General features: G+C 39.7%; 1 protein-coding gene across 1 annotated transcript in view; it reads right to left on the bottom strand.

Moving 5' to 3' along the window:
• The window catches only part of PLEKHH2 (pleckstrin homology, MyTH4 and FERM domain containing H2), a 130,967-nt gene extending 118,260 nt beyond the window's left edge, over window positions 1–12,707 (bottom strand). The window contains exons 1-2 of the mRNA XM_023195719.1: window positions 12,640–12,707; window positions 5,073–5,202 (exon numbers count right to left, since the gene is read on the bottom strand). Of these exons, the coding sequence (XP_023051487.1) occupies window positions 5,073–5,195 (123 nt within the window). The 5' untranslated portion in view covers window positions 5,196–5,202; window positions 12,640–12,707. The remainder of the gene's footprint in view (window positions 1–5,072; window positions 5,203–12,639) is intronic.
• Window positions 12,708–13,904: the final 1,197 nt, after the last annotated feature.

Here is a 13,904-nt window from a genome sequence, read left to right as displayed (position 1 = left end):
CCAAAAAAAAAAAAAAAAAAAAAAAAAAAAGCATATGCTATGCTGTCCAAGGACTCCTTATTCCTATGACACAATCCAAGGCTGCTTCAAGGGGATCACATTCACAAAAGAAATGCCAAGTGGCAGGAAATTCCAAATGGCAATGCCACATCAGGTAGAGGTAGCATGAGGTTATGCGAGCCATGCTGATGTCCAAAGGGAAAATTCTTCATATTTTTCTCCCTTTCCTTTTCACTGAAAATCTAACTCATAGGAAATAACATTTCACTTCAACTTACAAAGAAACTTTCCCTTTTCCCTCCCTGACTCAGAAAACTAACTAGTAATATTGTAAAGTAGGAAAACTACTTAAATCTCAGCTTCCCTGAAGAGTTTATATTTGGCATACTAGGGATATTTCCAACACCATTCCTTAAATTCTTCTAAAGACCTCTCCCACTTACAGCAGCATTTGCCCAAGACTTCAATAAGGCCTTTTTCTTCACAAGCTTCAATGTTCTAAGTTACTTGGAAACTGTGATGAAAAAAATAGGTGCAAAACAACTTTTCTAAAAGATCCCATGTATTCTCCAACTTCATCTCCAAAAATATAGGGCATATATAATTGAAATTCATCTCTAATCATAAAAACACCTAGATCATCTCACATATTTTTCCTTAAAAAATTCAGAAATACATCTGCTATCAATATGTAATTACATTTAAGGCCAGGCACGGTGGCTCACGCCTGTAATCCCAGCACTTTGGGAGGCCGAGATGGGTAGATCACTTGAGGTCAAGAGTTCAGGACCAGCCTGGCCAACATGGTGAAACCCCGTCTCTAACAAAAATACAAAATTAGCCTGATGTGGTGGCCCGTGCCTGTAATGCCAGCTACTTGGGAGGCTGAGGTGGGAGAATTACTTGAATCCAGGAGGTGGAGGTTGCAGTGAGCTGAGATTGCGCCACTGCACTCCAGCCTGTGCAACAAAGTGAGACCCTGTCTTTCTCTCTCTCTCTCTCTCTCACACACACACACACACACACACACAAATGTAATTACATTTAGGTCACCTCCCCATTCACTTAACCAGTGTGTCCATTCAGAAAGACACAGGAAAAAAAGCCAGGCACGGTGGCTCACGCCTATAATCCCAGCACTTTGGGAGGCCGAGGTGGGCGGATCACGAGGTCGGAGTTCAAGACCATCCTGGCCAATATGGTGAAACCCTGTCTCTACTAAAAATACAAAAATTAGCTAGGCCTGGTGGTATGTGCCTGTAGTCCCAGCTACTCATTAGGCTGAGGCAGAAGAATCGCTTGAACCTGGGAGGTGGAGGTTGCAGTGAGCTGAGATTGCACCACTGCACTCCAGCCTGAGCAACAAAGCAAGACTCCATTTCAAAAAAAAACAGAAAGACACAGGAAAATAATAATGACTTACTTCTATGTGCCAGACGCTCTACTGGCTACATCACAAGTCTGAAAGATCTACAGTCTAACGGCAGATCTGCTTTTTGTTATCTGTGTGATATTGGGCATGCTACTCAATTACTCTCAGCCTTAATGTTAATTCTCTAGATTGAGGATAATAACAATCACCTCATAGGGTTACTGTGGGGTTTAAACTAGTTGATGGTTGCAGTAAAGACTTAGGAACCATATTTGGCCCCAAGGGTCAGCTTCCTATACCCATAACCAATAAAGTGGAACTAAGAACTAGAACTGTTGCAGGAAAGAGAAGTTGGCCACAATTCCTGGCAAAGAGCTAAAGAACCAAATTAGTATTCTCTCAAGAATCTTCAGCCTTGGGCCTGCATCCATTTAGGGGGAAAGTATAGAGCACTATTAGGGAGAAGCCCTGGGGCTGACTGGTGCTAACACAAAACCAAAGAGGTGGATAGGACCAGACCAGTCTCTGGAATGCAACATTTGACTCAAGTTGGCACTCAGAAGTAATGCCATGGGGTTTGCTTTGAAAAATAAGTAATGTTATGTAAATTGTTAATATTACATACATACATACACACATACACACACAGGTACCTGCCCCCAAGCAGAAGTGGATTTTTATGTTGCATGGCTGAATAAAGGACAGAATGGATGAGTGAATAGATACATCAGAGAAGGCAAGGAAGGTGAAAATTAGAAAGGCCGTAGACGGTGATGGCTAAGCCTTCAGACTTAAAAAGGCAGAATGCCTGGGTTTTAATCTTGGCTCCATTATTCACTTTTTGGTGTGAACTCAGTCAAGTTAAATAACTTTTCTATGCCTAAGTTTCCTCTTCTGTAAATGTGGATAATATTTGTAGCTACCTCGTAGGATAGTTAAAAGGATTTAAAAGTTTATATATTTAAAGCACTTAGAAGATTTCTTGGCATAGTAAGCATCAGTTTCCTAATCTATAAAATGAGCACAACAAAATGTATTACTTCACAAGTTGTTATAAGAATTAAATAAATCATACCTATACAGTGCTTATCCTATACATAATAAATCAATAAATATTAGATATTTTCATTAAAACATGGATGGAGACAAAAATAAATTTTTAAACCTGAGAAAAATATTCATAATAGAATATAACATAAAATATTGTAAAAATCCTTATTCATGTTTTTGTGTTGAATATATTTACTGGGAAGCCATGAGTAACTTGGCACATTTATCTACTTTCCAATGTGTAAAACACATCAGAATAATTCCATTTCTTAGATCTGCCAAAGAATTTATGTCACAGATACAAACTACAGACCAAAAAAGAGAAAAAAGAAAATTAAAGAAAAAGAAACCACAACTAGAACAGCAATTCTGAAATAATATTCCTATCAATGCTCATTCACTGACAAAGAAAACACTTAATAGCATAAAAATTAATAATAAAAAAGCCATTTTACTTATAGAGAAATTATTGGAGATAACAACACTTGTATTATTTTTTAAATGGGCACTCATTGAGAAACTTGCTGCAACATGCTTTCTAAAGAACAGAACAAATGTTGCCAAAAAATTTAGAATTTAAAGGTTAACTAATTGGAACCCAAATAAGGTGATACCTTCTACTTAGTCCATAAGGAAGCCAAACAAGTACAGAAGTCAAGAAAACCAGGAAAATTTTGAGAGAGATCCTGTGGTCAACAGTGTCAACTGCTGAGAGGCTTAGGCATCAACTGGGAAGTGTCTATGAGGTTTAGTAACAAGGACACAATTGGTGAATCTTGACAAAAATCACTGTATGGGGCAGTTGGGGTTGTTGGAAAATACTAGATAAATCATAGTACAACATGGAAAATGATTTTTTTTTTTTTTTTTTTGAGACGGAGTCTTGCTCTGTCGCCCAGGCTGGAGTGCAGTGGCTGGATCTCAGCTCACTGCAACCTCCGCCTCCCGGGTTCACGCCATTCTCCTGCCTCAGCCTCCCGAGTAGCTGGGACCACAGGCGCCGGCCACCTCGCCTGGCTAATTTTTTGTATTTTTAGTAGAGACGGGGTTTCACCGTGTTAGCCAGGATGGTCTCGATCTCCTGACCTCGTGATCCGCCTGTCTCGGCCTCCCAAAGTGCTGGGATTACAGGCTTGAGCCACCGCGCCTGGCCGGAAAATGATTTTCATTGAGAGAAGAGCAAAAGATAAAAGATGAGTCACTAAGTTATGTTAGAAAAAACTTCTCCAACTTGTCGATACTCAAACTGGGATTTTATAAGCTATACTTTTGCTGTAATATCAATAAATAAAGCACACTGAAGTTTGGGATTGATTCATTGATTGACTACTGAGTCATCCTTGACCTAAAGTGAGTAAGGATAACTTTAGTCTTTCACCTAAAAGATGTTAAAGCCCAAAAGTTTGAGATGATATATATGCAAGCTTAGACTGAAGGATGTTTCACTGAATTTTATTAGAATAATTCTGCACTAAGCGATTCTTGGCTAGCAATGAAAAGAATATTTAATACCTTTTTTGGAGATATGAGACATGTAGCAGTCTCTATCCCAAAAGGATTATGCAGACTATTGTTTCAGAAACCACCTGTAAGTTCTTCTGATCAATTCTGAATAACCACTAACTAATATCATTCATCCATTCATACAGACAGTGCTGTCCGATAGAAATATAATATGAGTCACAGGTGTATTTTTTAATTTTCTAATACATACATTTAAAAAGTAAAAAGAGGTAGGTAAAATTAATTTTAATATTGCCTATTTTACCCAATATCCAAAATAACATTTCAACATATAATCAATATAAAAATTATTCCTGAGATATTTTACATTCTTTCTTTCATGCTAAAACTTTGAAATCCAGTATTTATTTTACTTTTGCAACACATCTCAATTCGAACTAGGCTTATTTGAAGTGTTGAACATCCATCCACATGTGGCTAGGGGCTACTGTATTGGACAGCACAGGTCTAGAATTCAAGTTCCCTGGAAATAGGAACATGGATTGTCTTTTTCACATATATAACTGTAGTATTAAGAATGGTGTCTAACACATAATTAGCCCTCAAAGAATATGTGTTGAATGAATAAATGAACAAATCTATTGGTTTTGTACACATACTTGTAAAAAATTCCTGTAATATAAATGAAATTCTAATTACATGATTAGAAAAGCATACAATCATGTTAAACTCAATTCTAGCCCAGGCGAGAATTTAGTAATATACACTTAGTCAACACAGATTCCTAAGTAGATACATCTTTCAAATACGGTATAAACACATTTTACTACCAATAGATAATTTTTTCTATAATCCCCTCAATGTGATTTTTATAAACATTTAGTAGATCAAAGCTGTCATACTCCTGTAATAAAATCAAATAAATTATAGCTTTCTCTCTGGAATGAATGAAGTCTACATTCATCAAACACACACAGTCCTCACATATGCCACTAGCATTTGCAAATAAATATTTTTTGTCTTAAAGTCCAATCTACCCTAACACTGGCAAAGAATATGCCAAATATAGCTTCAAACACTTGACAAAAATTAAATCCAACCCCCAAAGTACTGAGATTGTTTAATATATATGAAACAGGCCCTCAATAGCTGACATTTAATAACAAAGCTTAGGGAGAAAGCTTACCTTCTCTGCTAGGAGCTCTCGTATCTTGCTCGCTTGAACTCTAAATTTCATGAGCTGGGACTCCAGAGCTACGCATCGTTCTTTCCAATCTACTGGTCCTTCTGACTCAGAAAGCTCTGCCATATTTATTCTAAAAAAAAAAACCAAAAATAACAAAAAAACAAAACATTCAAATGGTACAACACAATTAACATTCAGGATAATTTGTTAAATTATGCGATGTACACATCCTAATCACTCTCTAGTGAGATCCATGTACAAGTTTTAAATTCTAAGGCGAATTCCAGAACTGGTGAGGGCTTACAGAAAGAACTTAGTGGGAAATAGGAGACTAAGGCTGGAGCCCAACTATGCTACTTAACCTTTCTAGGTCTCAGTTTAGCCAGTCCAGAAAAAGGGGCATGTTGACAACAAACCATTATTCCTTGTGGATATGTAGTGAGGAACAAATGAAGTACTGCTACTTCTAGTAGAACAACAGACAGTATAACACCACCACATAAACACAGGGTGTTATTATTTTAGCTGTGCCTAACAGATAAGAGTGTTTGAATCCATCAGCTCATAACGTTACCATATTCTGAAATTTAAGGAAGTATTACAGTTTGATTCAATTGCTACAATTTACAGTTTGGATTTTTACTATAATGATTCTTTATCACCACTCTCAATTTGGCCAGGTCCAGGTTAACTCTTTCAAGCCAGAGGTACTTTGGCATATTTAAGGGTAAGTTGTTGTGATCCTGACAAGTTTGCATAATTTTTATTTGATGTAAGAGAAGGCATATGAACATGCAGTTTGGAGTTAGCCATATGAAGTAAATCTGGAATTCGTGTTTTCCATATTAACTTTCCTTTTGGAGGAGATTAATTGCAGGGAGAAACACTGTAAGGGAGAGGACAAGATGCAAGGGAATTGGTTCTGAAATTCTGAAGTGTTACTTGATTTTGGAAGCATGATGGTTTCTGGCTCTGAGATTCATAAAACTAGTTTTAAATGTTTGGTAATATTTTATCAGGCTATTTTTAATAAGCAGCCTAATAATGTATTTCTGAATTCCCCTTGCTATGAACTGCCCGGCTATGAAATTTACATTAGGAATGAAAGCCTCAGTTACGAAGAACTGACGGCAAAACTCTCAGAGCCCTGGAATGGAACTGCAGTTGAAGTATACTATTCTTTTGTTTTCTAAAAATATAACCACATTGATTTTCCCAGTATTTAGTGTAATATAGCACCCTCCCTAATCCTATACCAGTTTTTAAAAACTTTATGCTGCTAAAAACCCACTAAAAGATTATTTTCCTAGCATAAAGACTGTTTTGTACTTAAATCAATTTTCACATTAATACTGACAATATCATTCAGTACGTGAGAAATAAATATAAGCAGAATTATTCTTAAAAGACTACAACATTTATTAAGAGCACCCCAACCTCTTAAAGCCTTCAGATGTCCCTAAATTCTAGCCTTAATTTAAAGGAAACATATTACTGTAGAGCTGGAAGTCATTCTCTTTTCATTTCTTTGTTTTCATAGAATCCTCGCCCCATTGTTTTCTGAGGTTTTTCCTAAGGAGATTAACCTTAATAACCTTTTCCATTACCCATATTAGCATTTATGATTAATGATTCACACTGGCATTTACTAGCAATGATTTAGGAGTAGGTAATGCAGTTTGTCAATCACAAACATGTTCACAGTTCTGGGGCTGCGTCATTTTTCTCCTTATTAGCTTTACAGTAAACAGGGAAAGAAAATATGGATGCAATACTAGAAAATGAAAAGTAGTCCTGAAAGGGGCATCTTTAAGTCTTGAACTATCATATCATTTGGCAGAAATGTAGGGATACTCTTCAGCTTAAGCAAGAAGGGGAGTCTATTTACCCATTTGTTAATAGGTTAATATTGGTTAATTTTTGCTCTACATGTAAAATAACTTGCTTATGTCCTACAGTAAAGTGTCCACAGTTTTAAAAATAACATGAAGAGTGCATATTTTTCAACAAATTGAAATCAATCTATGTAATGCACCATGTGAATAATATAAAGGACAAAAGGTTAGCACCATGTGAATAATATAAAGGACAAAAGGTTAATATTGGTCAATTTTTGCTCTACATGTAAAATAACTTGCTTATGTCCTACAGTAAAATGTCTACAGTTTTAAAAATAATATGAAGAGTGCATATTTTTCAACAAATTGAAATCAATGTAATGCACCATGTGACTAGAATAAAGAACAAAAACCAGATGATCATTTCAATAGACACAGAAAAAAACATTCAACAAAATCCAACACCCCTTCATGATAAAAATATTCAACAAAATACAAATAGACGGGAACTTCCTCATCCTGATAGAGGACATCTACTAAAGCCCACAGCTAACATCACACTTCCTGGTAAATGACTGACAGTTTTCTCCCTGAAATCAGGAACAAGACAAAGATGTCTTTTCTCACCACTTCTATTCAGCATTGTAATAGAGATAATAGCCAGGGCAAGACAATAAAATAAAAAACCATCTAGATTGGACAGGAAGAAATAAAACTATCTCTACTTACAAATGACGTGATCATGTACATGGAAAATTCTAAGGAATCCACAAAAAACTACTAAACTATAGAGTTTAGCAAGGTTTTAGGAAATCAGATCGACATATAAAAGTCAGTTGTTTTTCTATACACTAGGAAGGAAAAATCCAAAAATGAAAATAAGAAAATATTCCATTTACAATAGCATCAAAACTAATAAAATATTTAGGAATGAATTTAACAAAAGAAGTGCAAGATGCGTACACTGAAAACTACAAAACATCACTGAAAGAAATTAAAGAATATCTAAATAAATGGAAGAAATTGTATATTCATGGATTGGAAGACCTAATACTGTGAAGATGGCAATACTTGCAAATGACTATACACACACAATGCAATCTCTATCAAAGTTTCAACTGCATTTTTTGTAGAAATTGACAAGTTGATCAAAATTCACCCGGAAATTCAAGGGCTGAAGAATAGACAAAACAAAATCGAAAAGTTGGAGGACTCACATGTTACCATTTCTAAACTTACTACAAAGCTATACAGTAGCTTGATTACACAGTGTGGTACTTGCATAAAGATAGATATATAGATAAACAGAACAAAGTTAAGTCCAGAATTAAAGCCTCACATTGATTTTTGGCAAGAGTGATAAGGTCATTCAATGGAGAAAGGAATAGTCTTTTCAACAAATGATGCTGGGACAACTGGATATCCATATGCAAAAGAATAAATGTGGACCCATACCTCATACCGTATATACACAGTAATACAAAATGGATCACAAACTTACAGGTACCAGCCAAAGCTCTAAACCAATCTTTTGGCTTCCCTGGACCACCTTAGAAGAATTGTCTTGGGCCACACATAAAATACACTAACACTAATGGTAACTGATGAGCTAAAAAAAAAAAAAAAAATTGCAAAACAAATCTCATAATGCTTTAAGAAAGTTTACAAATTTGTGTTGGGCCACATTCAAAGCCATCCTGGGCTGCATGTGGCCTGCAGGCCACAGGTTGGACAAGCTTGCTCTGAACTCTTAGAAGAAAACAAGTATAAATCTTCGTGACCTTGGATTAGGCAACAGATTCTTAGATATGACACCTAAAGCACAAGGAATCAAAGAAAAAAATAGATAAATTGGACTTCATCAAAATTTTTAAATTTTTATGTTTCAAAGGACACTATCAAGAAAGTGCAAAGATAATCCATAGAATGGGAAAAATAGTTGTAAATCATATATCTCAGGGATCTGTGTCTAGAATATATAAAGAACTCAGGACTCAATGATTAAAAAAAAGGTAACTCAATTAAAAAATGGGCAAAGGCCTGGGCATGGTGGCTCATGCCTATAATCCCAGCACTTTGGGAGGCGGAGGCGGTTAGACTGCCTGAGCTCAGGAGTTTGAGACCAGCCTGGGCAATGTGGAAAAACCCTGTTTTTACAAAAATACAAAAATAAAATAAAATAAAATAAAATAAAAATTTGCCAGGCATGGTGGTGCATGCCTATAGTCCCAGCTACTTGGGGGTTGAGGTGGGAAGATCACTTGAGCCCAGGAGGTCGAGGCTGCAGTGAACCATCTTCATACCACTGCACTCCAGCCTGGGCAACAGAGGGAGACCCCCATCTCTAAAAACAATAATAATAATAAATCAAAAATAAATAAATAGATAAAAATGGGCAAAGTATCTGAATAGACATTTCTCCAAAGAAGATAAACAAATGGCCAAGAAGCACATTATTTGCTAGGAGGGAGAATGCAAATCAAAGCCACAACAACGTTCCACTTCACATCAAATAGGATGTTCTAATGAAAAAGACATCTAACAAGGTTGGTGAGGATGTAGAGAAATGGGAACCCTCATACATTGTTGGTGGGAATGTAAAAATGGTACAGCTGCTTTGTAAACAGTTTTACAGTTCTTCAAAAGTTTAAACAGGCCAGCATAGTGGCTCACACCTGCAATCCCAACAGTTTGAGAGGTTGAGGTGGGAGAATTCATCTCTGAGCTCAGGAGTTCAAGACCAGACTGTGCAACATAGTAAGACCTCATCTCTATCAAAAAATTGAAAAATAAGCTGGGCGTGGGGGAGCTTACCTGTGGTCCCAGCTACTCAGGAGGCCTGGGTGGGAGGATCACTTGAGCAGTGAGCTATGATCATACACTGTACTCCAGCCTGGGTGACAGAATGAGACACCGTCTCAAAAAAAAAAAAAAGTTTAAATATAAAGTTACCAAGTTATTGGAGTAACTTTACATTTGGTATACCAATAAAAAGTATTGGTAACTTTATACTTGGCATTGAGGTTGCTGGGTCATATGTCAAGGGATGGGGTCATATGCCAAGGGATGAAATACACGTCCACACCAAAACTTGTAAATAAATGTTCAGAGCAACATTATTCATAATAGCCAAAGAGTAGAAACAGCCTGTGCCCACCATCAGATGAACGAATAAAATGTGGTAGATCTGGCCAGGTGCAGTCCCAGCACTTTGGGAGGCCAAGGCAGGCAGATCATCTGAGGTCAGGAGTTCGAGACAAGCCTGGCCAACATGGCAAAACCCCATCTCTACTAAAAATACAAAAATTAGCTGGGCATGGTGGTGCAGGCCTATAATTCCAGCTACTAGGGAGGCTGAGACAGGAGAATCGCTTGAACCTAGGAGGCAGAAGTTGCTGTGAGCCGAGATCCTGCCACTGCACTGCAGCCTGGGTGACAGGGGGGAACTCTGTCTCCTCGTCCCAAAAAAAAAAAAAAAAAAAATGTGGTATATCCATACAATGGAATATTATTCAGCCATAAAGAAGGAATATAGTACTAATGCATGCTATAGTCATGGAAGAGCCTTGAAAACATTATGCTAAGTGAAAGATGCCAGACACAAAAGGCCACATATTGTATGAGTCCATTTATATGAAATGTCCATAAGAGGCAAATCCAAAGGACAGAAAGTAGGTTAGTGGTTGCAAAGGGCTGCGAGGAGAAGCTAATGGAGACTGACTACAATGGATATGGGGTTTCTTTTTGGGGTGATAAAATATTCTAGAATTAGATATTGGTGATGGCTACACAACCTTGTGAATATACCAAAACCCAGTGAACTGTATACTTTAAAAGGAAAAATCTTATAGTTTGTGACTTATATTAAGATCTCAATTTTAAAAATCACGTATTTACAAATGACTAAAGAAAAAGTCACCATTTAAATAGATGTATACTAGGACCGCATTTACAAATTGAATGAACCATAACTTGTGGCTATCCCTGCCAAGAATTTCACCATTAACTCGAAAAATTGAGAGGTAACTGTCAACCTCAAATATGAAAAGTATCATACATATATCTTATCTAGAGCACTTTGCTATGATAATGACACAATAAATTAATTCAAAGTTAAACATACCTATTTCTTTAGTTATGCTAATTATATATTTTATAGTGAAGTAGCAACGCCTTAAGAATATTATTAAATTGGCATTTAACATCTACATTCCCTGTTAATGGGTCATAATAAATCAAAACTGCAAATTGGTTGGATAATGGTCTGCACTGAGATCTAGACACCTGATTCCCTCATTTCATTCTGTAATTTCAGTTAGGTAACAAGTACAAAGCAACTGTTGTATTAGTGCACCATCTTGGGCAATTAAAAATTCTAATTTTAAACAATATCCACCATCCTTTTCATTACCACTAATATTACAGAACTAGATAACATTGAGACTATATATATAACTATATAACATAGCCGACTGCTAAATAAATAAAATACCACATTTAGATTCTGAACCTGAAAGGAATCTATCATGTCTAGATTCTGAATTTGAAAGTAATCTATCTTCACTTCAGGGGACAGGAAAAAGTCTTGGTGTTCCAAATACCCCCAGTGACTTTTGGAAATATTTACTGACATAAGATAAACTGTTTACAGTTGTGGAGTGAATGCTCTTTTCTCTGAATCTCTGACTTCCTGTTTCTCTTCCAAATCCCAAAAAGGAAAGAAAAAGAAATGAAATAATTCTTCTACTTAGGCTTACCCTGACGAAGCGCAGCGTTAGCCTCTATGATATTCTTTAGTTTTTGCCTCTTAAGGGACACCTTAACGGGGCTAGGTAATCGTGTGTGTGTGTGTGTGTGTGTGTGTGTAAAAGATCTTTCTAGGCGAGACTGAGGCATGCCTTGGTTAAGGAACCTTCTGACCGCCACCTAGCCCCACTTGGGCAACGCCTGCCCTTCGGTGGCCCTGCCCGGAATGGCCGAGCTCCTCACTGCACACTCCTCTGGGACACACCGCTATGCGGGCCAGGCTTCCAAGACCGGTATTTTCACAAAGAAAGCAGTGACCCTCAGGTAGCCCACCACCAGCGCTTTTCCAATGTAAGTGGTTCGACTTCTATTTCCACAGCATCACGCACAACAAAATCCACGGGTAAAAAGTGCTGTCCTTTAAAAAGTGTCCCACTAACTTCGGGGACAGTAGTTTCAGGGTAGGTCACCTTAGGGTGCTTTGACGTGCCAACAACTCCAGGTATACAAAATGCCTCTTTAAAGGTTTGAGTTTAAAGTTTCGCCCCGGAGATCCTGGTGGATCTCCCGAAGCCGAAGGCTAGCGCGGCATCCCTGACCGCGCGGGTTCCTCGGCGCGGGAACCCTGGGCTGCCCCGCTGCGCCCCCGGGACCGCTCGCGCCGCGCCAGGAGCCCGGGCCCGATGTTTCCAAACAGAACGTCACGGGAGCCCAAGGACGCGAGGGACCGCCGGCCACCGCCCCCTGCCCACCTCTCCGGGCGACATCTAGACTTGGGAGCCGACTCCGGGCTGTGACGGGAGGTGCGGCGGCGGATCCCGAGTCAGTCCGCTCCATCCCCCTCGTCCCTGCCCGCCCGCTCCTCCTGGCGCCCCAAACCTCGGCCCCGCGAGCCCCCCAGGATGGCGCGCACTCAAGGGGGCGAGATCCCAGGGTGGCAGGGACTCTGGGGTGGCCCCTCGTCCCCAGGCCTTCTCACCTGCCTATCTTAGCAGCGGCTCCCCGGCCGCAGCGCCCGAAGTCCCGGCCGCGCCTGGCCCCCGGGCTCCCCGGGCTCTTAGCCCGCGCACTCCTAAAGCCGAGCTCGGAGAGGGCGGGGAAGGGCACCGCCTCCTCCAGGGACTGGCAGCCGGTGTAGCCAATGGGAGGCCACAGCCGACCACCTGGCGTCACCGGGGGTGGGGCTATAACTTTGGTTCCTCCCAGTCCCTGCCCCAGGAGGGCGCTCTGTCCTGGAGTGGTACCTCTAATGTCCCCACTGCGAGACTCCAGAGCTTCTTAGCAGCGGCCGGTTACCTTCATTCCACTCCTTTTACCTGGACTGTTGCAGCACCCTCCCTTAGTCTCCCAGTCTGAAGCCTCTCCTCTTGCCAATCCACCCTTCATCTTCCTGCCAGGTTAATTTACTTAAGAGCAGTTTTGATTAACAGTGTGCCAAAGACTTTCATTGGCTTCCGGTTGCTTAAATTATCAAGAACAGATTCCTAGTCTAGTGTTCAAGGTCTCCATCCCGTCTTTTCAGGTTTATTTCTTACAGCTGCCCTTCACACACCTGATACTACTGCTGTGCACCTCGCCACCCGAAGGAAGTGCACTGGGAACGTTTACATGCTGTTTCCTGTCTCACTTTAAAAAGCTCAGAATAATCTTCTCACCGGGCGTAGTGGCTCACACCTGTAATCCCAGTACTTTGTCGGACCGAGGCAGGTGGATCACTTGGGGCCAGGAGTTCGAGACAAGCCTGGACAACACGGTGAAACCCTGTCTCTACAAAAAAAAAAAAAAAAAAAAAAGTATGTGTGTATGTGTGTGTGTGTGTGTGTGTATAAATATATATATATTAGCTGAGCCTGATGGCGCTCACTTGTAGTCCCAGCTGCTCAGGAGGCTGAGGCTGGAGGATTGCTTAAACACAGACACAGGAGATCGAGGCTGCAGTGAGCCGCGATCATGCCACCGCACTGGAGCCTGGGCCACAGGGTGAGATCCTGTCTCAAATCATCATCATCATCATCATCATCATCATCATCATCATCATCATCTTCTTTTTCTCCATGTAACTAAGTCTGTCGCTCCACCTAGCAGAAATGTCTTCTCTGGGCCGGGCACAGTGGCTCATGCCTGTAATTCCAGCACTTTAGGAGGCTGAGGAGGGCAGATCACGAGGTCAAGAGATCGAGACCATCCTGGCCAACAGGGTGAAACCTGGTCCTTACTAAAAATACAAAAATTAGCTGGCCGGGGGGGG

The sequence above is a fragment of the Piliocolobus tephrosceles genome, chromosome 15 (genome assembly GCF_002776525.5).
Source record: "Piliocolobus tephrosceles isolate RC106 chromosome 15, ASM277652v3, whole genome shotgun sequence".
Taxonomy (NCBI): Eukaryota; Metazoa; Chordata; class Mammalia; order Primates; family Cercopithecidae; genus Piliocolobus; species Piliocolobus tephrosceles.
The sequence above is the reverse complement of the archived record's forward strand: the minus strand, read 5'-3'. Positions and strand labels throughout refer to the sequence as shown.